We start from the raw sequence: 18,161 nt of genomic DNA, 5'->3' as shown, positions 1-18,161 counted from the left end.
CTTTTACTTAAATTCAGGCCAAAATGAATAGTTTTCCTTAACAATGTGACAACTAATTCCTGGTTCTTAAGCCAAAATGAAGAGCAAGCAATCATTATTTTATAAATTAAAAACACGTTTCATCAATTAACCAAACAATTAAAATAAATAATTTGGACAGATACCATCTGAACACACACATATATGCCTTCAGAAATGAAGTAGGAGGGGACGGTAACCAGAAACCACAATATGCAAGACTACAAAGACACAGCTAATGCCCTCTATATTTCTACTCAATTTATACAATATGCATTTCAGACCCGACTCGGGTCGATCCCTCATCTAGTGAGATTAAGACTTATAAGGACGATGATGAACCCAATTCACATTCCAAAGCATCAACCAATTCAAACACAAGACAAGGTGCAGGGATGGTAAACACCCAATCAAGCTCGAAAAGCCCCGGCTAAAGCTACCAGAATCCAGAAGCTACAACAACAACAATCACAAGCATTAATCCCAAAACCTATAGTTATTTTATAGTGAAAGAGAAATTACTGTGTGTACACAATGAAGGGGGAATAAGCTAAAAATCGGAAGAGATAAGTACAAAAACCTAATCAGAAAACCCCTTCACATAAGCAACTGACTACTTACTAACCAGAGAGGTGGGAACCAAAAAAACAGAGGGCAGTAAGGTACATTGATGCCATTCTCAACACTTGAGTTGTGTACATGTGCATATAATTTCAAACAGAGGAAACTCATCCTAGAGTAGTGTATCTAGTATACAATCTGGTTAAAACAGTTTGAAAAGGCAGTAGGTTGCTTCGATAATTTGGGAACCTTGAAAGTTCAGGAGACTAGTCCCTGCAAGGCAGAGATGAAAAATATATTAGCCTTTGAACCGATGACATAACTTCACAGGCAATAAGCACCAAGAAAAAGCACATAAAAACAAGGCGTAAGAAAGAGAAAGAGAGTTGCTTTATTTTTCATTACCAATGTGATGTAACAAGGCGTGAGAATGCATTTCCCTACTCAGATGAGAAAATTTTCTATTGAGCAATTGGGGAAAAAATGAAGTTCACTTCATGACACAGAGGCAGTTGCTTGAAGGACTAAGTTTTGAAATGATAACAAGTTCCCTCCATGTTCCAACAAACGAGATAAAAAAGGTGGAGAGTTAGGTTGTTAATCCCACACAACAAATGTCAAGCAAAAGGACAACAATCCTGAACCTTGAGAAAATAATCTAATAGAAAAAAATTAAAGCAAAACAAAAGAGGTTTCATTTTCCCAGGTTTTGTTTGTCTGTGTGTCTATGGAGACAAAGTTAAAAAAGTATCACATGTCAATTTAAGTTGCCAGCTTTACAAATCTCGTCAGGCATCTAATGAGACATCTCTTGGTTATGGTCCCGCAGCCCTCTCACTTGTTGATAGCCCCATGGCAAATGGCCTTTGAACAAATATACAGACAATCCAACAAAATAAAAGCAACCAGCTTTTATTTGCTCAGTTGTTGTGTTGGTTCAGGCAAACCAATTGTTAAATCGAGAATCAAAATCCTTATCCTTATTTTATGAATGTGAATCGAGAATCGAATCATAATATTCAATACACATTATCAATTTCAACTATAAATAATATATATCCATAGAAAATAAATAATGTGCCCACCATAATCAATTCTTTTAAATATAAATAGATAAATAATACTTCTAAATATATTTGCTAAGTTTAAAATTACCGAAAGACAAAAGTATATTCATGTTGCTTTTAAATTCAAATTGCACCAAACCAAACCACTTTCAAAATAACAAGCTAGAAAAAAAAAAAAAAATACAACTATTAGGTAATAAACTCTATTGTCCATAATCTTCACTAATTATCAATCATCTTCATCTTCAACTTCAAGAGCTTCATCATTTTCATCTTCTTCTTTGTCTTCAAACATAGCCAAATCGGACGAATATTTGATTAAAGCGCACATGCAGATGAAGTCGCACGAATCGAACGAATCGTGCGATTCATAATCGATTCGTCCGATTCACGGTCAATTCTAAGGGATTTTCGATTCACCCTATAGATTCGACTCGATTTCTATATGAATCGAGTCGAATTGTATGATTCGAATTGTGAATTGCACGATTCTAACAACAATGCAATGAACCAACTCAGAACAGAACCGACCTCTTCAATCTCTCACATAGAAACTGGAACCTAAATCACCAAACCATGGATTCAGAGAACAAAGAAAACTGAATTTATTAAGATTCATCTGGTTCTAAAGCAGCTCACTTTTTCACCCATCCCACAAAGTCCTGGAAAATCCCCAGGGGATCATGGCCAGGCTAGAACCATTATCCCATTACCCTAACGTCTTTGTCCCCAGGATAGCTCGCAGATAAAGCTACTTAAGGATGCATTCAGAGATTGCTGGAGGCTCTCGTGATGGTCCTTGAAGAATGGAATCAGAATGGTTGAGTGCACAAAGAATATAAAGCACAATGGGAACTACTCAACCTGATAAGGCAGCACACAACAGCATAAGACAAGGCCTAACACTAAAACATGTGGTTTGACATGATGGGGAAGCACGCACTGCCAGACACCCCTGCCATTCCTTCAAGGGATTAAACCAGATATAGGCAGTCATGTGATACTCTTAGTGAGGCTAGACAGAAGGAGGGGGAGCATTTGCATTGTTGATTAAAATTTTACCCCATCAGATCAGATCAGATCCACGAGACCATAAATATATATACATATATATATCAATGATAAAGATTTAGAGTTGCAGATTGACCGCAAATGATTGTGAACCAAATGCCAGCAAAGGTTAAAATCTGCATAGCAGAGTACGCCATAAAAGAGAACTCTAGAAATGCCAAGTAATGAACTTAGGTCGTATCCTGCCATCCTCGCTCCAGTTATCTAGCCTAGGTTGGAATATATCTTATCATTGTTTATGACAGACCAGCTAAGAGCAGCAAGGAAAACAATGGCAATTTCACATGTCCACAGAAGCTCCCATTTAATTTACAATTTGTGCCGAGACTAATTATTTAGTTTAAAATTTTGCTCCCAGGAAGACAAGTTGGCTTCGCCTGCAACCGAGTAGTTCCCAATGACAAGCCACGGAAGATTCAAGTCCCTTGTCATATTGCATCCATAACACTGAAGCCGAGATAATGAAAATCCATACAAGGCCACTTTGCAGCTTGAATAATTATTATTTTTTATTTGGAATAGTTGAAGTTCCAATACTCGCTTTTCCAACAGGACTAGTTGAAGTTTGGATATTAGTCTCTCAAAAATTCATTTTGGTTCTAACCTGTCTTGTAATGTTTAGCCATATCTACTCCTTACTCTAACTGCAATACATTGTAAGATTGAATTGGACTTGAGTAAACTTATTAACATGAAAAAACAGCCCATCAATAATGACCACAAAATACCATGTCACTTATCAGCCATGCTGGCTTGTTACAAGTTGAATCTATCAGTTAGATGCATAGATCCCAAGCTTTATGTCACGACCCTAAGGATATTATTGTAATGATAGTACGATTGTAACTGTGGAGTGAATAAGCCTATTGTATTAGGCAGTTACAGCTTTAGTTGATTGTACCTATTCAGTTATGATATTTCAAACCAAGGGAAGTAGCCTATAAAAGGCCATGTGCAAGGGGGTGGGAATCATGAATGAGACTATTGATTCTTTCCCTCCATTTATTTTCCTCCTCCTCGCTCTCTTCTATCTAATTCTCCCCCCTTCCCTCTTCAAATTCTCCCTCCAAATTCTACACCCTACATATAATTCCAGAATTGGCCTAACCTCAGATCTGAGGCTCGACATTCTGGTATCAGAGCCAGCAAATCTTGGCAAAGCAATTGATCTGGCGCAGATCGAAGGGATGATCGGATCACAGTGTGATCATGATCAGTGAGTGGGGAATTCAGATCTACCTGATCAAGAGGCAGTGAAGTGCAAACCATGGCGAAAGGAACAAGGTTGAAACAATTGGAATGTAGAATGGAAACATTGGAGTTTGGAATGAATCAGACGCAAGAGGCTGTCACTAAAAGCAGGGAAGCTATGGCTATGATTAAGAGAACATGCAAGGGGACTTGACAGTTACAAGGGAGAGTAGCAGTGATAATTGGAAAGAAATCGGGAGACAATGAGACAATACAGCCATAGGATCAACAGCATGCTCAATATGCTGTGATCCCTTCCCCAATTCCGGTTACCACCGGAATTTCCTCCCTGATAGGTCTCTGAATCGGACTTGGCCAGTCAAGGCATTCTTCCGCAACCACAAGGAGTTATAGAGGCGGAGGAAGTACCCAACCTGGAGTCTGGTGATCAGGTAAGGGAATTCACCCCTCCCTCTCCCAACCATACACCAACGTTGAGGTTATAGATACCTCTATTTGACGGATCAAAGCCAAGGTGGTGGATCCGCCGATGTGAACGTTTTTTTCAATACTACAATATAGCTGCAAATCAGCAGATTAGTCTGGCCACAACCTATCTGAATGATACAGCTGACTCCAAGTACCAAGGATGGGCCAGGTCTAAGGGTGTTGAGACCTGATGGATTGACTTTGCGAAGGAATTATGTAAACGTTTCAGAGAGAAGAATATGGTCGATGTCTCGTTCTTTTTCTCCCCAAATTCTGTCTTTCAATCGAATTTATTCTCGAAATTCTGCCAATTGCGCAGCCCTTAACCTAAGGGCTTAACAATTTGGTATCAGAGCCGATGATCTTCGACGGCTCCCAAGCGCGAATCAACAACAGTGTTAGACTGCGGCATACGGCAGAGGAGTTCGATGGTTACGGACAGTCGGAAGTGGTTAGAGAACGACCAAGCCATGGCGGAAGGCACGCGAGTGAAGCAGCTTGAGTCTTGCATGCAGGCTTTGGGAGTCGGGTATGTCACACACGCAGGAGGACATGGAAGCCACAAAGATTCAAAGTCAGGAGGATATGGCAGCCCTGAAGGATAGCATACGTGAGCTGGAGAAGGGCCAAGAAAGGGCGGACTACTATGGGCAGAAGATCGACAGCATGTTTAACATGTTGTCCGCCTTGCCACAATTCTGTCTACCAGGGAATTTCCCTCCAAGAACAGGTCCCGAACCGATCTTGGACCGGGATGGTATTTTGCCCAGACTGGATGGATTGCAGGCTGCTGAAGATAGGCTTGCGTGGGAGCGAGAAAATCAAGTGAGGGGTCCTTCTTCTTCAGGTTTTAGCCATACACCCATGCCTCGATTGGAAACTCCAATCTTTGAGGGGGTTAAACCAAGATGGTGGGTCTGCTGTTGTGAGAGATTTTTCAAATTGTACCAGATCGGTGAGGAGCAAAAGGTAACTATGGCAGCAGCGTGTCTCAACGATACTGCTGACGCATGGTATCGAGGTTGGAGACAAGCTGAGGGTGGAGCAGTGACTTGGCTGGAATTTTCAGAAGAATTGTGTGGCCAATTTGGTGAGAAGAGCATGGCGGATGTGGTGGAAGAATTTAACAAATTGAGGCAAGAGGGATCGGTTGAAGACTACCTAAAGAGGTTTGAATAGTTGAGTGTCATGACCCCAGGAGCAATAGAGGGGCATTATTGTAATAGGGTATAATAGTTTGTTAGGGATATTTTGCAATTTGTTAGGAGCACATGGGTATTAGAAATTAGTTAAGCAGCTAGCTATGCCTATAAAAAGGCCAATTGTAAGAGGATGGATATCATGTGTAATGAAATGAAAATTCTATCTTCCTAATTCTCACTATCTCTCTCTCATTTCTTCTCTAATTCTCCCTCTTTTTTCTATTGATTTCTCCCCCTCCTTCAATTCTAACATTCTGATTTCTTCCCCCAATTCCAATCACAACCCTAGGTAACCCTAGGAATGTGACACTGAGGACATTAATATGGGTGGCCCAACCAAGCTTGATTGAACCCTATTTCGTGTCAAGCTTTATTAGTGGATTGAAGGATGAGTTGTGATTGATGGTAAAGATGATGATGCCATCATCGGTTAAACAAGCAGCGGAGAAAGCCCGGCTGCAAGAACTGACATTGCAGGCAATATTCAAGAAGAATAAAGTGTGGACACAGCCTAGCCAGGGTAAAAACACACAGTTAGGGGGTAATTTCAAGGCTGTAACCTGGGGTACAGGTCAAGGAGGGGCCAAGAATGCCACAGGTCAAGGGGCAAACAAGAATCAAACTATGGAGCAGAGGAGACAATTGGGCCCATGCTTCAAATGTGGAGAGAAGTACAGTCCAGGGCAATGCAGTAGATTAATGCTAAAAATGGAGGGTTCTGATGAAGAGGGTGAGGAAGAAGAGGAAAGGCTGGAAGAGGAAGTAGTTGAGGAAAATGCAGAGGAGGCACAAGGGGATGAAGAAGGTGAGATTTCTTTCCATAAGTATATGAGAACATGCAGAAGTTTGTTACTCTTACTTTCTATCAGCCAGATTGAGTGAGTTCTTTACGCCAATAACAAATCAATGTTAAAATACTTGTAAGAGTTTTTAAGTGATTTAGTATTTGACAAATGGAAACAGACATGGAGCAAGTTAATAAACACAAGATATCATGAAATATTTAATATGCAACATAACCATGCATAAGAATAATCATAAAAAATTAAGAACGAGATTTCTTACCAGTACTTAATTAAGCCATCCCAGCCACAAGTTGCCACTTTACTTTGCTCCAATGGATGCCACTGACAACCAATACATACCCCTTCATGACACTTTAGAGTTCTAAAGACTTTGCAACTCTTCCAGTCCCAAAACCAGCATTTACCCTCGCCATCTCCCGACATAACAAATCTTCCATCAGGTGAAAAATTGACTTGGCAAGCATATCCAGCCACTATGTGCCCTGCAAACCTTTTCTTCTTATTAAGCTGAAATCTTTCCCTAGTGCTGTAGATAAGAATCTGGTTGTCCAAACTCTGGGCTGCTAGCCAGTTTGTGTTGGGGTGAAGAGCTATGGATGGCATGGAATGCATGTGAGGCTCACTGATATACTTTATAACCACAGGAATACCAAACTCCCAAACACGGAGAGATTTATCATCACTGGACGTGACAAACCTTCTGTTGTTGTCCACAAAAGTGATGGTATTAACTGCTCCCAAATGCTGATCATATTCTTGAGTGATTTGCCCAGAATTCATATCCCACTGAACAATCTTCTTGTCACTCATGCCCGCTAAAAGAATATTCTGCTTATCGTCATCTGGGTTCAGCCTGACCACATAAGGTATCTTCCCTGTTGAGAATGTTGATATCACCTGCCCCGTTTCTGTATCCCAATACTTGATGTTCTTGTCATATCCAGCAGTCAAAAACTTAGTCCCATCGTTGCAAAACCATATATCACGAACTGCCTTTGAATGCCCCATGTAAGTCCTCATACATTTACCCGAATTGAACACATCCCAAATCTTCACCTTCGTGTCCATTCCAGCCGAGAGAATCAAATGGCCATGCTTAGGGAAAAACCGAATGGCAGACACACCCTTTGTGTGCCCACTCCAAGTATGGACCAATCTCTTTGGTATATAACAATGGTCATTCGTGGCCTTGGCGTCCTTAGGTGGCGCAATCCACGATCTACCCTGATAATCCCTCTCCTCCTTCCCGTGGAATGTACTCTTATCAGCAACCAACTCACCCTTTTCACTATTCCCAGCTCTCTCTTCACCCTTCTTCTTCGCATACTCCTCCGCATACTTCTTCTGCTCCTCCGTCAACTCCGCCTGCAACCCTTCCTTCTTTCCCGCCCATGGACTCTTCCGGTTCTTCAATAACCACGCCTCCGACGCCGGATTCTGGACCTCCGTCTGATCAACCTGATCGACGCCTTCGCCTTCGCCTTCGCCTTCCCCTTCTTCTTTATCCTTCTTCTTCTCAAGCCTCCGCTTTTTCTGCTCGTGCTGGGGTATATTATACACCGATATGCCATCGCATTCCTTCAACCTATCCAAGTCTCCGACGTAATTAAACCCGGCCGAGGCCGAGGGGTCAGCCGCATAACCGTATTTGTGGAACGTATTATACTGTTCGTCGAAAACGAAGGGCTCAATCGCGGCGTTTTCGACGAACCCTAGCTTGTGATTGCGGAGGCCCTGGGCGAGACCGTCCTTGGCGTAGGGATGCGAAGGGCCGTAGATCGGCGCCCAGAGCTGGTCGTAAGTGGGATTGTAAGCGACGACGTGTTGCTTGGGGTCGAGCGGCTTGGCTAGGGTTCGATTGGTCTGGGCCACGGTGAGGGCGAGAGTGGTGTCATCGACTTTGGGGGCGGACGATTTGGCGGGGAGGGAGATTCGGACCGGCGAAGATTCCGGCGAGGAGTGGTGGTCGGAGGCGGTTGAGCTAGGGTTCCGAAGCGACTCGTCTGGTTCCTGGGGCTGTTGGTCGTCGCCATCGATTTCGCCGTCTGTGTATGACTGGAGAAGATCCATAGCAATGGCTTGGAATGAAAAACCCTAGGCACCGAGGAGATAATGCACAATCAGAAACCCTAACTCTCGTCGTCTCACTGTGTTGAAGCTTGACCAATAATAGACCTACGCCGTATAGAGACGATGACAGATACGATACGACGACGTCCCAGACTGGTGCGTTCTTGTAAAACAGCCATTGTCAAAGCGAAAGAGTTGCCGGTATTATTATTTCGTCTTCTAAATGAGCCGAGCAGCTTGTCTGTCAGCGGCTCAACAAGACTTGGTTTCTGTTGGATTTGTGGAGTGCTGACATGTTACCCGCGTCCGCTAGCAATAGCATAGGTAGAAATGGCAAACGGGCCGAGCCGGGCCGGCCCGGCCCGCCACCAAGTGGCCCGCGGGCCAAGCGGGCCGGGCCAAATCGGCCCGCTTAAAAACGGGCCAGCAGATTGCTGGCATTTGGCCCGCTTAAAAACGGGCCAGCAGATTGCTGGCCCTAGCCCGGCCCGCCACAGGCCCGCGGGCCAAACGGGCCCGCCAAATTTTTGAAAGTCAGAGACAGGCAGCGTGAGCGAGGCAGTAAGCGAGAGATGGCGAGGGGCGCAGGCGACTGAGGAGCGAGGGCGAGAGCAAGAGGCGCGGGCCAGGGGCTAGGGCGCGGGCACGGGCGAGGGCGAGACAGAGGGCGAGCGCGGGCGCGGGCGAGAGCGAGGGCTAGGGCGAGCGCGGGCGAGGACGAGACAGAGGGCGAGCGCGGGCGAGGGCGAGGGCGAGGGCGAGGGCGAGGGCGATGACTAGGGCGAGGGCGAGACGAGGGCGAGCGAGGGCGAGAGCCAAGGGCGAGGGCGAGAATGACAGAGGGCGAGACGAGGGTGAAGGCGAGGGTGAGGGCAAGGGTTAGGGTTAGGGTTAGGGTTAGGGCGAGGGCGAGAGAGAGGCGAGGCTGAGGGTGGGGGGGGTTTTGTGGGCCGCGGCGATTAACGGGCCGGCGGGCCAAGCGGGCCAGCCCGGCCCGCCACCATTTGGCCCGCCGGGCCAAGCAGGCCGGGCCAAATCGGCCCGGCCTTAAATGGGCCAGCAAACTGCTGGCCCTAGCCCGGTTTCGGGCCGGGCCCATTTTGCCATCTCTAAGCATAGGCCAACACAAATAAAAGCTAACAAAGAGCGGAAACAAACAACATTATGGGGCCTAATTACAAACAAATAATCTAGAGTACTTGTTGAAATGAAAGCCAGGGAGACTTTCGAAACAACCCCAATTAAAAAAGTGTATACAACAATATTACTAAAAATATATAATGAGTACTCTTGCTTGTGATTTGCTTCTTAAAGCGTTTTTAGATGTCTCTAAACCCGATTTTATCTAGAACTTGTTTGACATACAAACATAAGAGTAGGGTTTGATCTAGTCACTAGACTTAAAACTAAATAACATAAAAATAATACAATCAATATATAATTAATTATATACTTGACTCTTGAAAAGTTGTGCTCTTAGAAACCTCCTCTTTATTTCACTTTTTATTATATTATTATAAATAATTCCCACTCTATCCTAATTATGCCTATAAAATTGTGCATGCTCCAACCACTCTCCCTATTCTCCTCTCTATTTCACTCTCTATCCCACTTATTTATTAATAAATTTTAATTCTATTTATTTTACCTCACTTATAATTTTTATTACTATAAAATTTATTAGTTATTTTTCATAATTTAATAATAAATATGACAGTATTAGATTTTTATAATATTTAATATATTTGTAAATAAATTTACTAATATTTTTTAAAAATGATTATTTAACAAAATTATTTGAAATATTTTCATAATTCAAAATTTAATCAAATTTTGAATACAAACAAATGTATAATCAAATACACAAATTAATCAAATATTCACATACAAATAAATTTATAATTAAATACACAAAATAATCAAAATATAATTAAAACTCAATACTTAATATATATACAAAATATATATATATAATACATAATAAAAATCACAAATCCAGATTGAAGAGATAGTCGTTGGATGTTGGAGAAAGGAGTCATCGTCGCCGCTATTGCTGGTAGTCGGATTTGGTTCTTCTTTCACGCGCACGGCCACATTGCTTCTCCTTGCCAATACTCCTTCTTCTCTGCTGACCCTCGTCGCGGCCACCTTGCTAGTGCTCCTTCTTCTCTATTGCCTATGCTCCTTGTCGTGATTGTCGTCACTGCTGCTCGTCGCCAGAATTTTCTTCAACTTTCAGATACAGTAGAGAGCCGTTAGAGTCTTATTCAAATCTCAAATGCAATAGATAATAACCATTGAAAAAATGTAAGGAGCACAAAATCACTCCTCATTTATATGGAATCTTTTGAAGCTCCATATAAATTTGAGAAGGAAATTGTTGGATAGAAAGGCTCGTTGGAGAGTTTTCCAACGATTTCCTCATCAAAATATGACTTAGCGAGAAATTGAGGTTAGCGTTGGTGATAACCTTATGCCACATGGCCAATCACATATAGAGTGCGATTTTGTTCACCCCTTTAACGGGGGTGAACATCACCGTCACAATTTTTGTGAGGGTGAAAAAGCAACGAAACGACATGAAAATGTTAATTGCCTTTTTCACCCTTACATGCCGTTTCATTGCTTTTTCACCCCTGTTAAAGGGGGTGAACAAAATTGCACGCTCAAATATAGCCATGACATATGATTAAGATTGCACCAAATGGACAATTGGACCTTTGGATCGACTTGGCTAATAGGGCAGTATGTCTTGGGGCTTGGTCCAGGCCAAATTCTTTGGGTTGGACTTGTCCTTGCCTTCTAAAGCCTTAGAGCAACTCCAACGGGAGTTGCCATTAGGGGTGCCATCGGTGTAACTGCCAAAATGGCACCTGAAAATACAAAATATTCACTCCAACGAGAGTGGCAAATGAGGTTGTAAAATGGCAACTTCTCTCATTCGGTGCCATTTTTGTAACTTTTGGAAAAAGAAAATCAGAGGTTGCATTTCACCAACGGTCAAAAAATTAACGGCTATATTTTACATTATGTATATATATATAATTACCTGAATAGAGGAGACGGGCTGAGCAAGGGATACCAGAGGCTTCTGCGAGGGCGAACAACACTGAGTGAGAAGAAGAACAAGGCGAGGAAAAACAGTGCCAGCGAATGGGAGGACAAGGGCGAGCTGTGAGCAGAGCAATTGATTTGCAAAAAAGAATAAAATTTCTGGATTGCAAGGGCGAGAGAGCGAGCTGTGAGCAACTGAAATTAATTTTCAGAGAAGAAAAGATAAAGGCTTCTGGATTGCGTTAAAAGCGAGGGCAGCAATTCATTTGCGGAGGAGAAGTTTCTGGAGGCCAAGGTATGTTATAATATATAAATATATAATCATTATAAATATTTACAATTGATTTGGAGGAAGGAAAGTTCTGGAGGCGCCCAAATATCTTATAATATATATGTATATAATTATTAAAATGTTTACAATTGATTTGCTGGAGGAAGGCTCTGGAGCGTCCAACTATATTATAATATATATATATAAATTAATTATAAATGTTTATGTTGTTATATATAAATATATATTAATTAATTAATTAATTATAAATATTTAAACAGTATGTGGGGAGTTGTAAAACAATTATTGAAAGTTAATTATTAGAATTATATATATTAATTATAGTTAATTGTTATGTTTTGTTTTAGTTAATTAATTATTAATCATATATATAAATGTTTTTATTCTAGTTAATTGTTAGAATTTAAATTGATATTTTTAGGTTAGAATTATATATTTTGATTTTAATTTAAAATAAGTATTTTAGTTAATTGTTAGAATTTAAATTAATTGTTAGAATTTATTTTAATTTATTATTTTATGCTCATTCTTTAAATTGATTATATTTTTTAATTGTTTTTTAGATGGATTCTCAATTTGACGGTTCTTTCACTGATTTGCTTATGAGTAACACCGATTTATATGATGATACTATGCGGTCCAATCCCGCAATATTGGCGTCAGTACAAGATGAAGTCGTTCTAAAAGTGAGAAAATCGCAAAGAACAAAGAACTTCTCTCAAGAAGAAGATAAATTAATTGTATCTGCGTGGCTTAACACGAGTAAAGATGCAATTACTGGAAATGAACAACAAGGTGGTGCTTTCTGGAATAGAATATTGAAATACTTAGAACTTCATGGAGGCAATCAAGAAGAACGTTCGCAAGCTTCTTTTAAAAATCGTTGGACTGATATAAATGCAAAATGTGTCAAATTTGTCGGTTTTTATAGTCAAATTGAAAGACTGCGACAAAGTGGACACACCGAGCAAAATAATGTAATGATTGAGTTTTTTTTTAGATAGACACTACTATGATTTAATATTTGAACTATTGATTTAATGATTTCATATGTTTTTCAGGTTGATGAAGCTAAAGAAATGTTTGCTAAGATTATTAGAAGACCATTTCAATACGAGCATTGTTGGAATATCTTGAAAATGGAGCGGAAATGGACTGATAATCTCACTAGCAACAAAAGAGCAAAAACCCATTCAACTGGTAGTCCTACTGAATCAAATCATGTTGAATCTTGTTATTCAACTCCACATTTAGGGGATGACATTGAACCATCGTCTACTCCCAACCTCAATAGGCCATTGGGTAGAAAAGTTTCGAAGAAACAATTTAAAAATAAAGAGAAGCAAACCGGGGCTGAAGATATACTAGATTATCACCACTGGAATCAAAGAATGGAAGTGGAACGACAAAAAGCGGAGCGACATGAGAAAATGTTTGCTCAATAAGAGATAGCATTGGAGCAACATCATAAACAGTTAGAAATTGAAGAAATGCAATTAGAAGTTCAAAGAAAGAAGGTAGAAGTTGAAGAAAAGAATAATGAATGGCAATATGAAATGAAGATCATGGAAACTGACACTACTGGTATGGACCCAATTTCTGCAGCATATTGGAATAACTTGAAGATGGAGATTATGAAAAAGCGGGGTTTTACTTTTTAGTCATTATTTATTATGTCGTTATTATTAATGAAAAACTATGTATTAAGTTTGATTGTTATGAAAGTATTTTTGAAATTGACTAAAAATCTTGAAATTGAAATTAGAGTTTGATTGTTATGAAAGTACTTGTGAAATTGAAATACAACTTGAAATTGAAAATGGAAATGAAAATACAACTTGAAATTGAAAATGGAAATGAAAATACAACTTGAAATTGAAATTGGAATTGAAAATACAACTTAAAATTGAAATTGAAAATACAACTTGAAATTGAAATTGAAATTGAAAATACAACTTGAAATTAAAATTGGAAAAATTATTCTTCGCCATGGAGTTCCCACAAATGCTCGATAAGATCTGATTGTAGTTGAGAATGAGTTACAATGTCCCTAATCTGACAATGGGTTTGCATGAAGTCTTCCAATTCTGGCGTATAGGCATGCGACACTTCTACAGGTGGATTTGCATTACTTCCATCAAAGTCATTGTTACCAATATCTCCTTCATCCTCAATGACCATGTTATGCATTATTATGCACGCTTTCATAATATCTGCAAGTGTTTGTTCATCCCAAAAGCGTACTGGTCCACGCACGATTGCAAAACGGGCTTGAAGTACCTCAAATGCCCGCTCTACATCTTTTCTTGCTGACTCTTGTCCTTTAGCAAAATGTTTTTTCTTCAAACCTTGTGGGCAGGGAATTGTTTTTACAAATGTCGACCAGTTTGGATAAATACCATCAGTTAAATAATATACCATTGTATACTCATGGCCATTAATTGTATAGTTTACTGGAGGAGCATGACCATTTGCTAATAATGAAAAAATAGGGGACCTATCTAGAACATTTATGTCATTCAGCGAACCAGGAAGCCCAAAAAATGCATGCCATATCCAAAGATCTTGAGAAGCCACAGCTTCCAAAATGATTGTTGGTTCATGACAATGACCAGTATACATACCTTGCCATGCGGTTGGACAATTTTTCCACTTCCAATGCATGCAATCAATACTCCCTAACATGCCGGGAAAGCCACGTTGTTCCCCTATCTGTAGCAATCGAGTAATATCGCTATTGTTTGGTGGCCTCAAGTAATGGTCGTCAAACACTGCAATAATAGCTTTCACAAACCTTCTTAGACTAAGTATGGCAGTATTTTCTCCAATTCTGATGTATTCATCCACAAAATCTACCGGTGTTCCGTAAGCAAGAATTCTATAAGCAGCTGTTATCTTCTGAATGGATGACAAACCAAGAACTCCAACAGCATCTATTGTTTGGATGAAATATGGATCGTGTTGTTCAACTTCATTTGCAATTCGAAGAAAAAGATGACGACTCATTCGGAATCTCCTTCGAAAAAACCCTTCATATACACAAGGGGTTGCAAAATAGTCATGATAGAGTCTTTCGTGGCCTTCAACTCTACCACGATTAATTGTTCTACGGCCTGGAACAGAACCACGATGCCTTCTTACCCGTCCACGATTAGATCCTTCTGATCTTCTGGTTGAATCATACAGCATATCTAATTGATCATCATCTTCTTCCTCAATATTGAGGATCCCTCCTAAAATATTAGGATAACGATTCATATTGATGGATGAATGCAAATATGAGAGGATGAATGATTTTAGAGAGAGAATGTAATATAGATGAATGAAAACATGAAAAAGATTATCATATTTATAGATGAATTTAAAATTTTTGAATTTTTATTTTGGCGGTTAAATTTTAAAATTTCAAATTCAATGGTTGAATTTTGAAATTTGAATTTCAGCGGTCAAAATTTGAATTTTGAAATTTAAATTTTTAATTATATTTTTTAATAAAAAATATTAAAATATTAAAATGACACCTATATTTGCAACTTGTCATTGGAGCAGATGTAAAATTTAAAAGTTCCATAACACTATTCAAAGTTGTAAAATGCTAAAATAGCACCCCAAAATAGCACTCCCCCTTGGAGATGCTCTTATAGCTAGATTTAGGCCTTGCACTCAAACCTGACCCCTTGAGGGGTTTTTTTGTCTTTTTACTATGAGTTGAAACTTTTTCTCTATTTTAATTTTTTCTCATCTTGTAATCTAAATTTTTTATTATTTTGAATAAATTTAACTCTTATATTTTTATGTATGTATAAAAAAAATTAAAATAAATTAATTTAATATTATTTTTTACATATCAAAATACATGAGTTAAATTGATTAAAAACATATAAATACAAAGTGTAATTAAAACAACATAAAATTTAACTTATCATAAAAAAAAGTCACATATAAATTAAATTAAATTAAAAATACATATAAGGATGTATAATTGACATAACAAAAAAATTGAATGATGTACAAAAAATATAAGATAAAAATATAAATTTAACTTGAAACAAATTTATCATATGAAAAAAAGAAGAAACAGTGAACAATTGAGAGTTCTTCACACATGGCACCCAAATGCCACGTCAGAAACTGGATAAAATTGGAGATGACGTGTGCACACGCATGCACTACATGCGTTGATTTGAGAATGATTTTATTATATTTTTATGTTTTAACTAATGATCAAAGTTGTAACTTTATTTGCAAAGCAAAGGTGTAATTAATATTTAATGATTCCATGATTACGACAGATAACAAAAGCATAATCTTGATTAAGGAATCTTTTGATATATAATTGTTAGTGAGTTTGCCAATTTTTATTAGTCAAAATTGTAATGTTATTTTCATCGAATAATATAATATTTATTTAATGGGAGATAAAATCAAGGAGAGGGCTCGATTCCTCTCCCACACCCCCACCCGTGTGTGCTCGCATTGGAAAACGGTGATCTGTATAGAAGAACATTTGTGCTTTATTAGTTGCCATTTAACAATAATATATGAGCATTGTTAATGAGTGTAGTTAAGACATATGAATGTACCTATAATATATATTTATATATTATAATCTAAGATATGTATATGCATATTAGCAAGTGGCAACAAGATAATATACATTATGATAATAAATATGTTGCACTCCAAATTTAATAATGAATAATTATTAAGTTTTAAACGACAAATTTACCCTTGTATTAGTGATGATTATTATTATTTACAAATAATCTAAATTGAGTAGTTGTTGAAATGAAAGCCAGGGAGATTTTGGAAACAACCCCAATTAAAAAAGTGTATACAACAATATTAGTAAAAATATATAATGAGTAGTCGTGTTTGTGATTTACTTCCTGAAATGTTCTTAGAAGTCTCTGAACCCGACTTTATCTAGGACTTGTTTGACATATAAACATAAGAGTAGGGTTTGATCATTTGGTGAGTCATTCGATACTCAAATTAGTCACTAGACCTAAAACTAAATAACATAAAAATAATGCAATCAATATATAATTAATTATATACTTGACTAAGTTGTGGTCTTAGAAACCCTCATCTTGATTCCATTTCTTATTATATTATAAACAATTCACACCATATCCTAATTATGTCTAAAAAATTGTGCGTACTCACACCACACTCCCTATTCTCCTCTCTATTTCACTCACTATCTCATTTATTTATTAATAAATTTTAATTCTATTTATTTTACCTCATTTATAATTTTTATTACTATAAAATTTATTAGTTATTTGATAATTTAATAATAAATATGACAGTTTTAGATTTTTATAATATTTAATATATTTGTAAATAGATTTACTAATATTTTTTAAATATGATTATTTAATAAAATTATTTAAAATATTTTCATAATTCAAAATTTAATCAAATTTTGAATACAAACAAATGTATAATCAAATACACAAATTAATCAAATTTTTGCATACAAACAAATGTATAATCAAATACACAAATTAATCAAATATTCGCATACAAATAAATGTATAATCAAATACACAAATTAATCAAATATTCGCATACAAACAAATGTATAATCAAGTACACAAATTAATCAAATATTCGCATACAAACAAATGAATAATTAAATACACAAAATAATCAAAAATATAATTAAAACCCAATACTTCAATATATACAAAATTTATATAAAACACATAATAAAAATCACAAACCCAGATTTCACAAACCTAGATTGAAGAGGTAGTCGCTGGATGCTGGAGAATGGAGCCGTCGCCGCCGTTATTGCTAGTAATTGGATTTGGTTCTTCTTCCATGCCGCGACCACACTGTTTCTCCTTGCCGGTGCTTCTTTTTCCCAACTACTCCTCGTCGCGGGCGCCTCACCAGTGCTCCTTCTTCTCTATCGCTGTTGTCGCTTCTACTCCTTGCCGCGACCGTCGCCGTTGCTACTTGTCACCATAGTTTTCTTTAACTTTCAAATGTAACATAGAGCCGTTGGAGTCTTATTCAAATCTCAAATGCAACAGATGATAGCTATTGAAAAAATGTAGAGAGCAAAAAATCACTCCTCATTTATATGAAGCCTTTTGAAGCTTCATATAAATTTGAGGAGGAAATTGTTGGATAGGGAAGTCCGTTGAGAGGTTTCTAGCGATTTTCTCCTCAAAATATGTCTTAGCGAGGAAATGAAGTCAGCGTTGGAGATAACCTTATGCCACATGGCCAATCAGATATAACTGTGACATATGGTTAAGATTGCACTAGATGGACAATTGGATCTTAGGGCTTGGACTTGGTGATGGATGCCCCAGTCCCCGGA

At 38.4% G+C, this 18,161-nt stretch overlaps 3 protein-coding genes across 4 annotated transcripts; 1 reads left to right on the top strand and 2 right to left on the bottom strand.

Annotated features, from left to right (window-relative positions):
* Nucleotides 1-495: 495 nt before the first annotated feature.
* On the bottom strand, nucleotides 496-8,764 carry LOC127788859 (uncharacterized). Of its 2 annotated transcripts, XM_052317510.1 has the most exons (2): nucleotides 6,665-8,762; nucleotides 496-852 (listed from the first exon to the last, which is right to left on the bottom strand). In XM_052317510.1, the coding sequence occupies exons 1-2, from the start codon at nucleotides 8,473-8,475 to the stop codon at nucleotides 846-848; spliced, it is 1,818 nt and encodes a 605-aa protein (XP_052173470.1). In that variant the 5' UTR covers nucleotides 8,476-8,762; the 3' UTR covers nucleotides 496-845. The 2 variants fall into 2 exon arrangements, with proteins under 2 accessions (XP_052173470.1, XP_052173471.1); XM_052317511.1 differs by lacking the exon at nucleotides 496-852 and having other exon boundaries at nucleotides 6,661-8,764.
* LOC127788749 (glutathione S-transferase T3-like) lies at nucleotides 8,599-13,266 on the top strand. The gene is made up of 3 exons (XM_052317347.1): nucleotides 8,599-8,676; nucleotides 12,385-12,798; nucleotides 12,883-13,266. The coding sequence occupies exons 1-3, from the start codon at nucleotides 8,599-8,601 to the stop codon at nucleotides 13,264-13,266; spliced, it is 876 nt and encodes a 291-aa protein (XP_052173307.1).
* A 532-nt stretch (nucleotides 13,267-13,798) lies between these two features.
* On the bottom strand, nucleotides 13,799-15,090 carry LOC127788748 (uncharacterized). Its single transcript, XM_052317346.1, has one exon. The coding sequence runs from the start codon at nucleotides 15,077-15,079 to the stop codon at nucleotides 13,799-13,801; it is 1,281 nt and encodes a 426-aa protein (XP_052173306.1). The 5' UTR covers nucleotides 15,080-15,090.
* Nucleotides 15,091-18,161: the final 3,071 nt, after the last annotated feature.

This window comes from Diospyros lotus, chromosome 13 (genome assembly GCF_014633365.1).
Source record: "Diospyros lotus cultivar Yz01 chromosome 13, ASM1463336v1, whole genome shotgun sequence".
Taxonomy (NCBI): domain Eukaryota; kingdom Viridiplantae; phylum Streptophyta; class Magnoliopsida; order Ericales; family Ebenaceae; genus Diospyros; species Diospyros lotus.
Note: the sequence above shows the minus strand (reverse complement) of the source record. Positions and strands in the feature narration are given on the sequence as shown.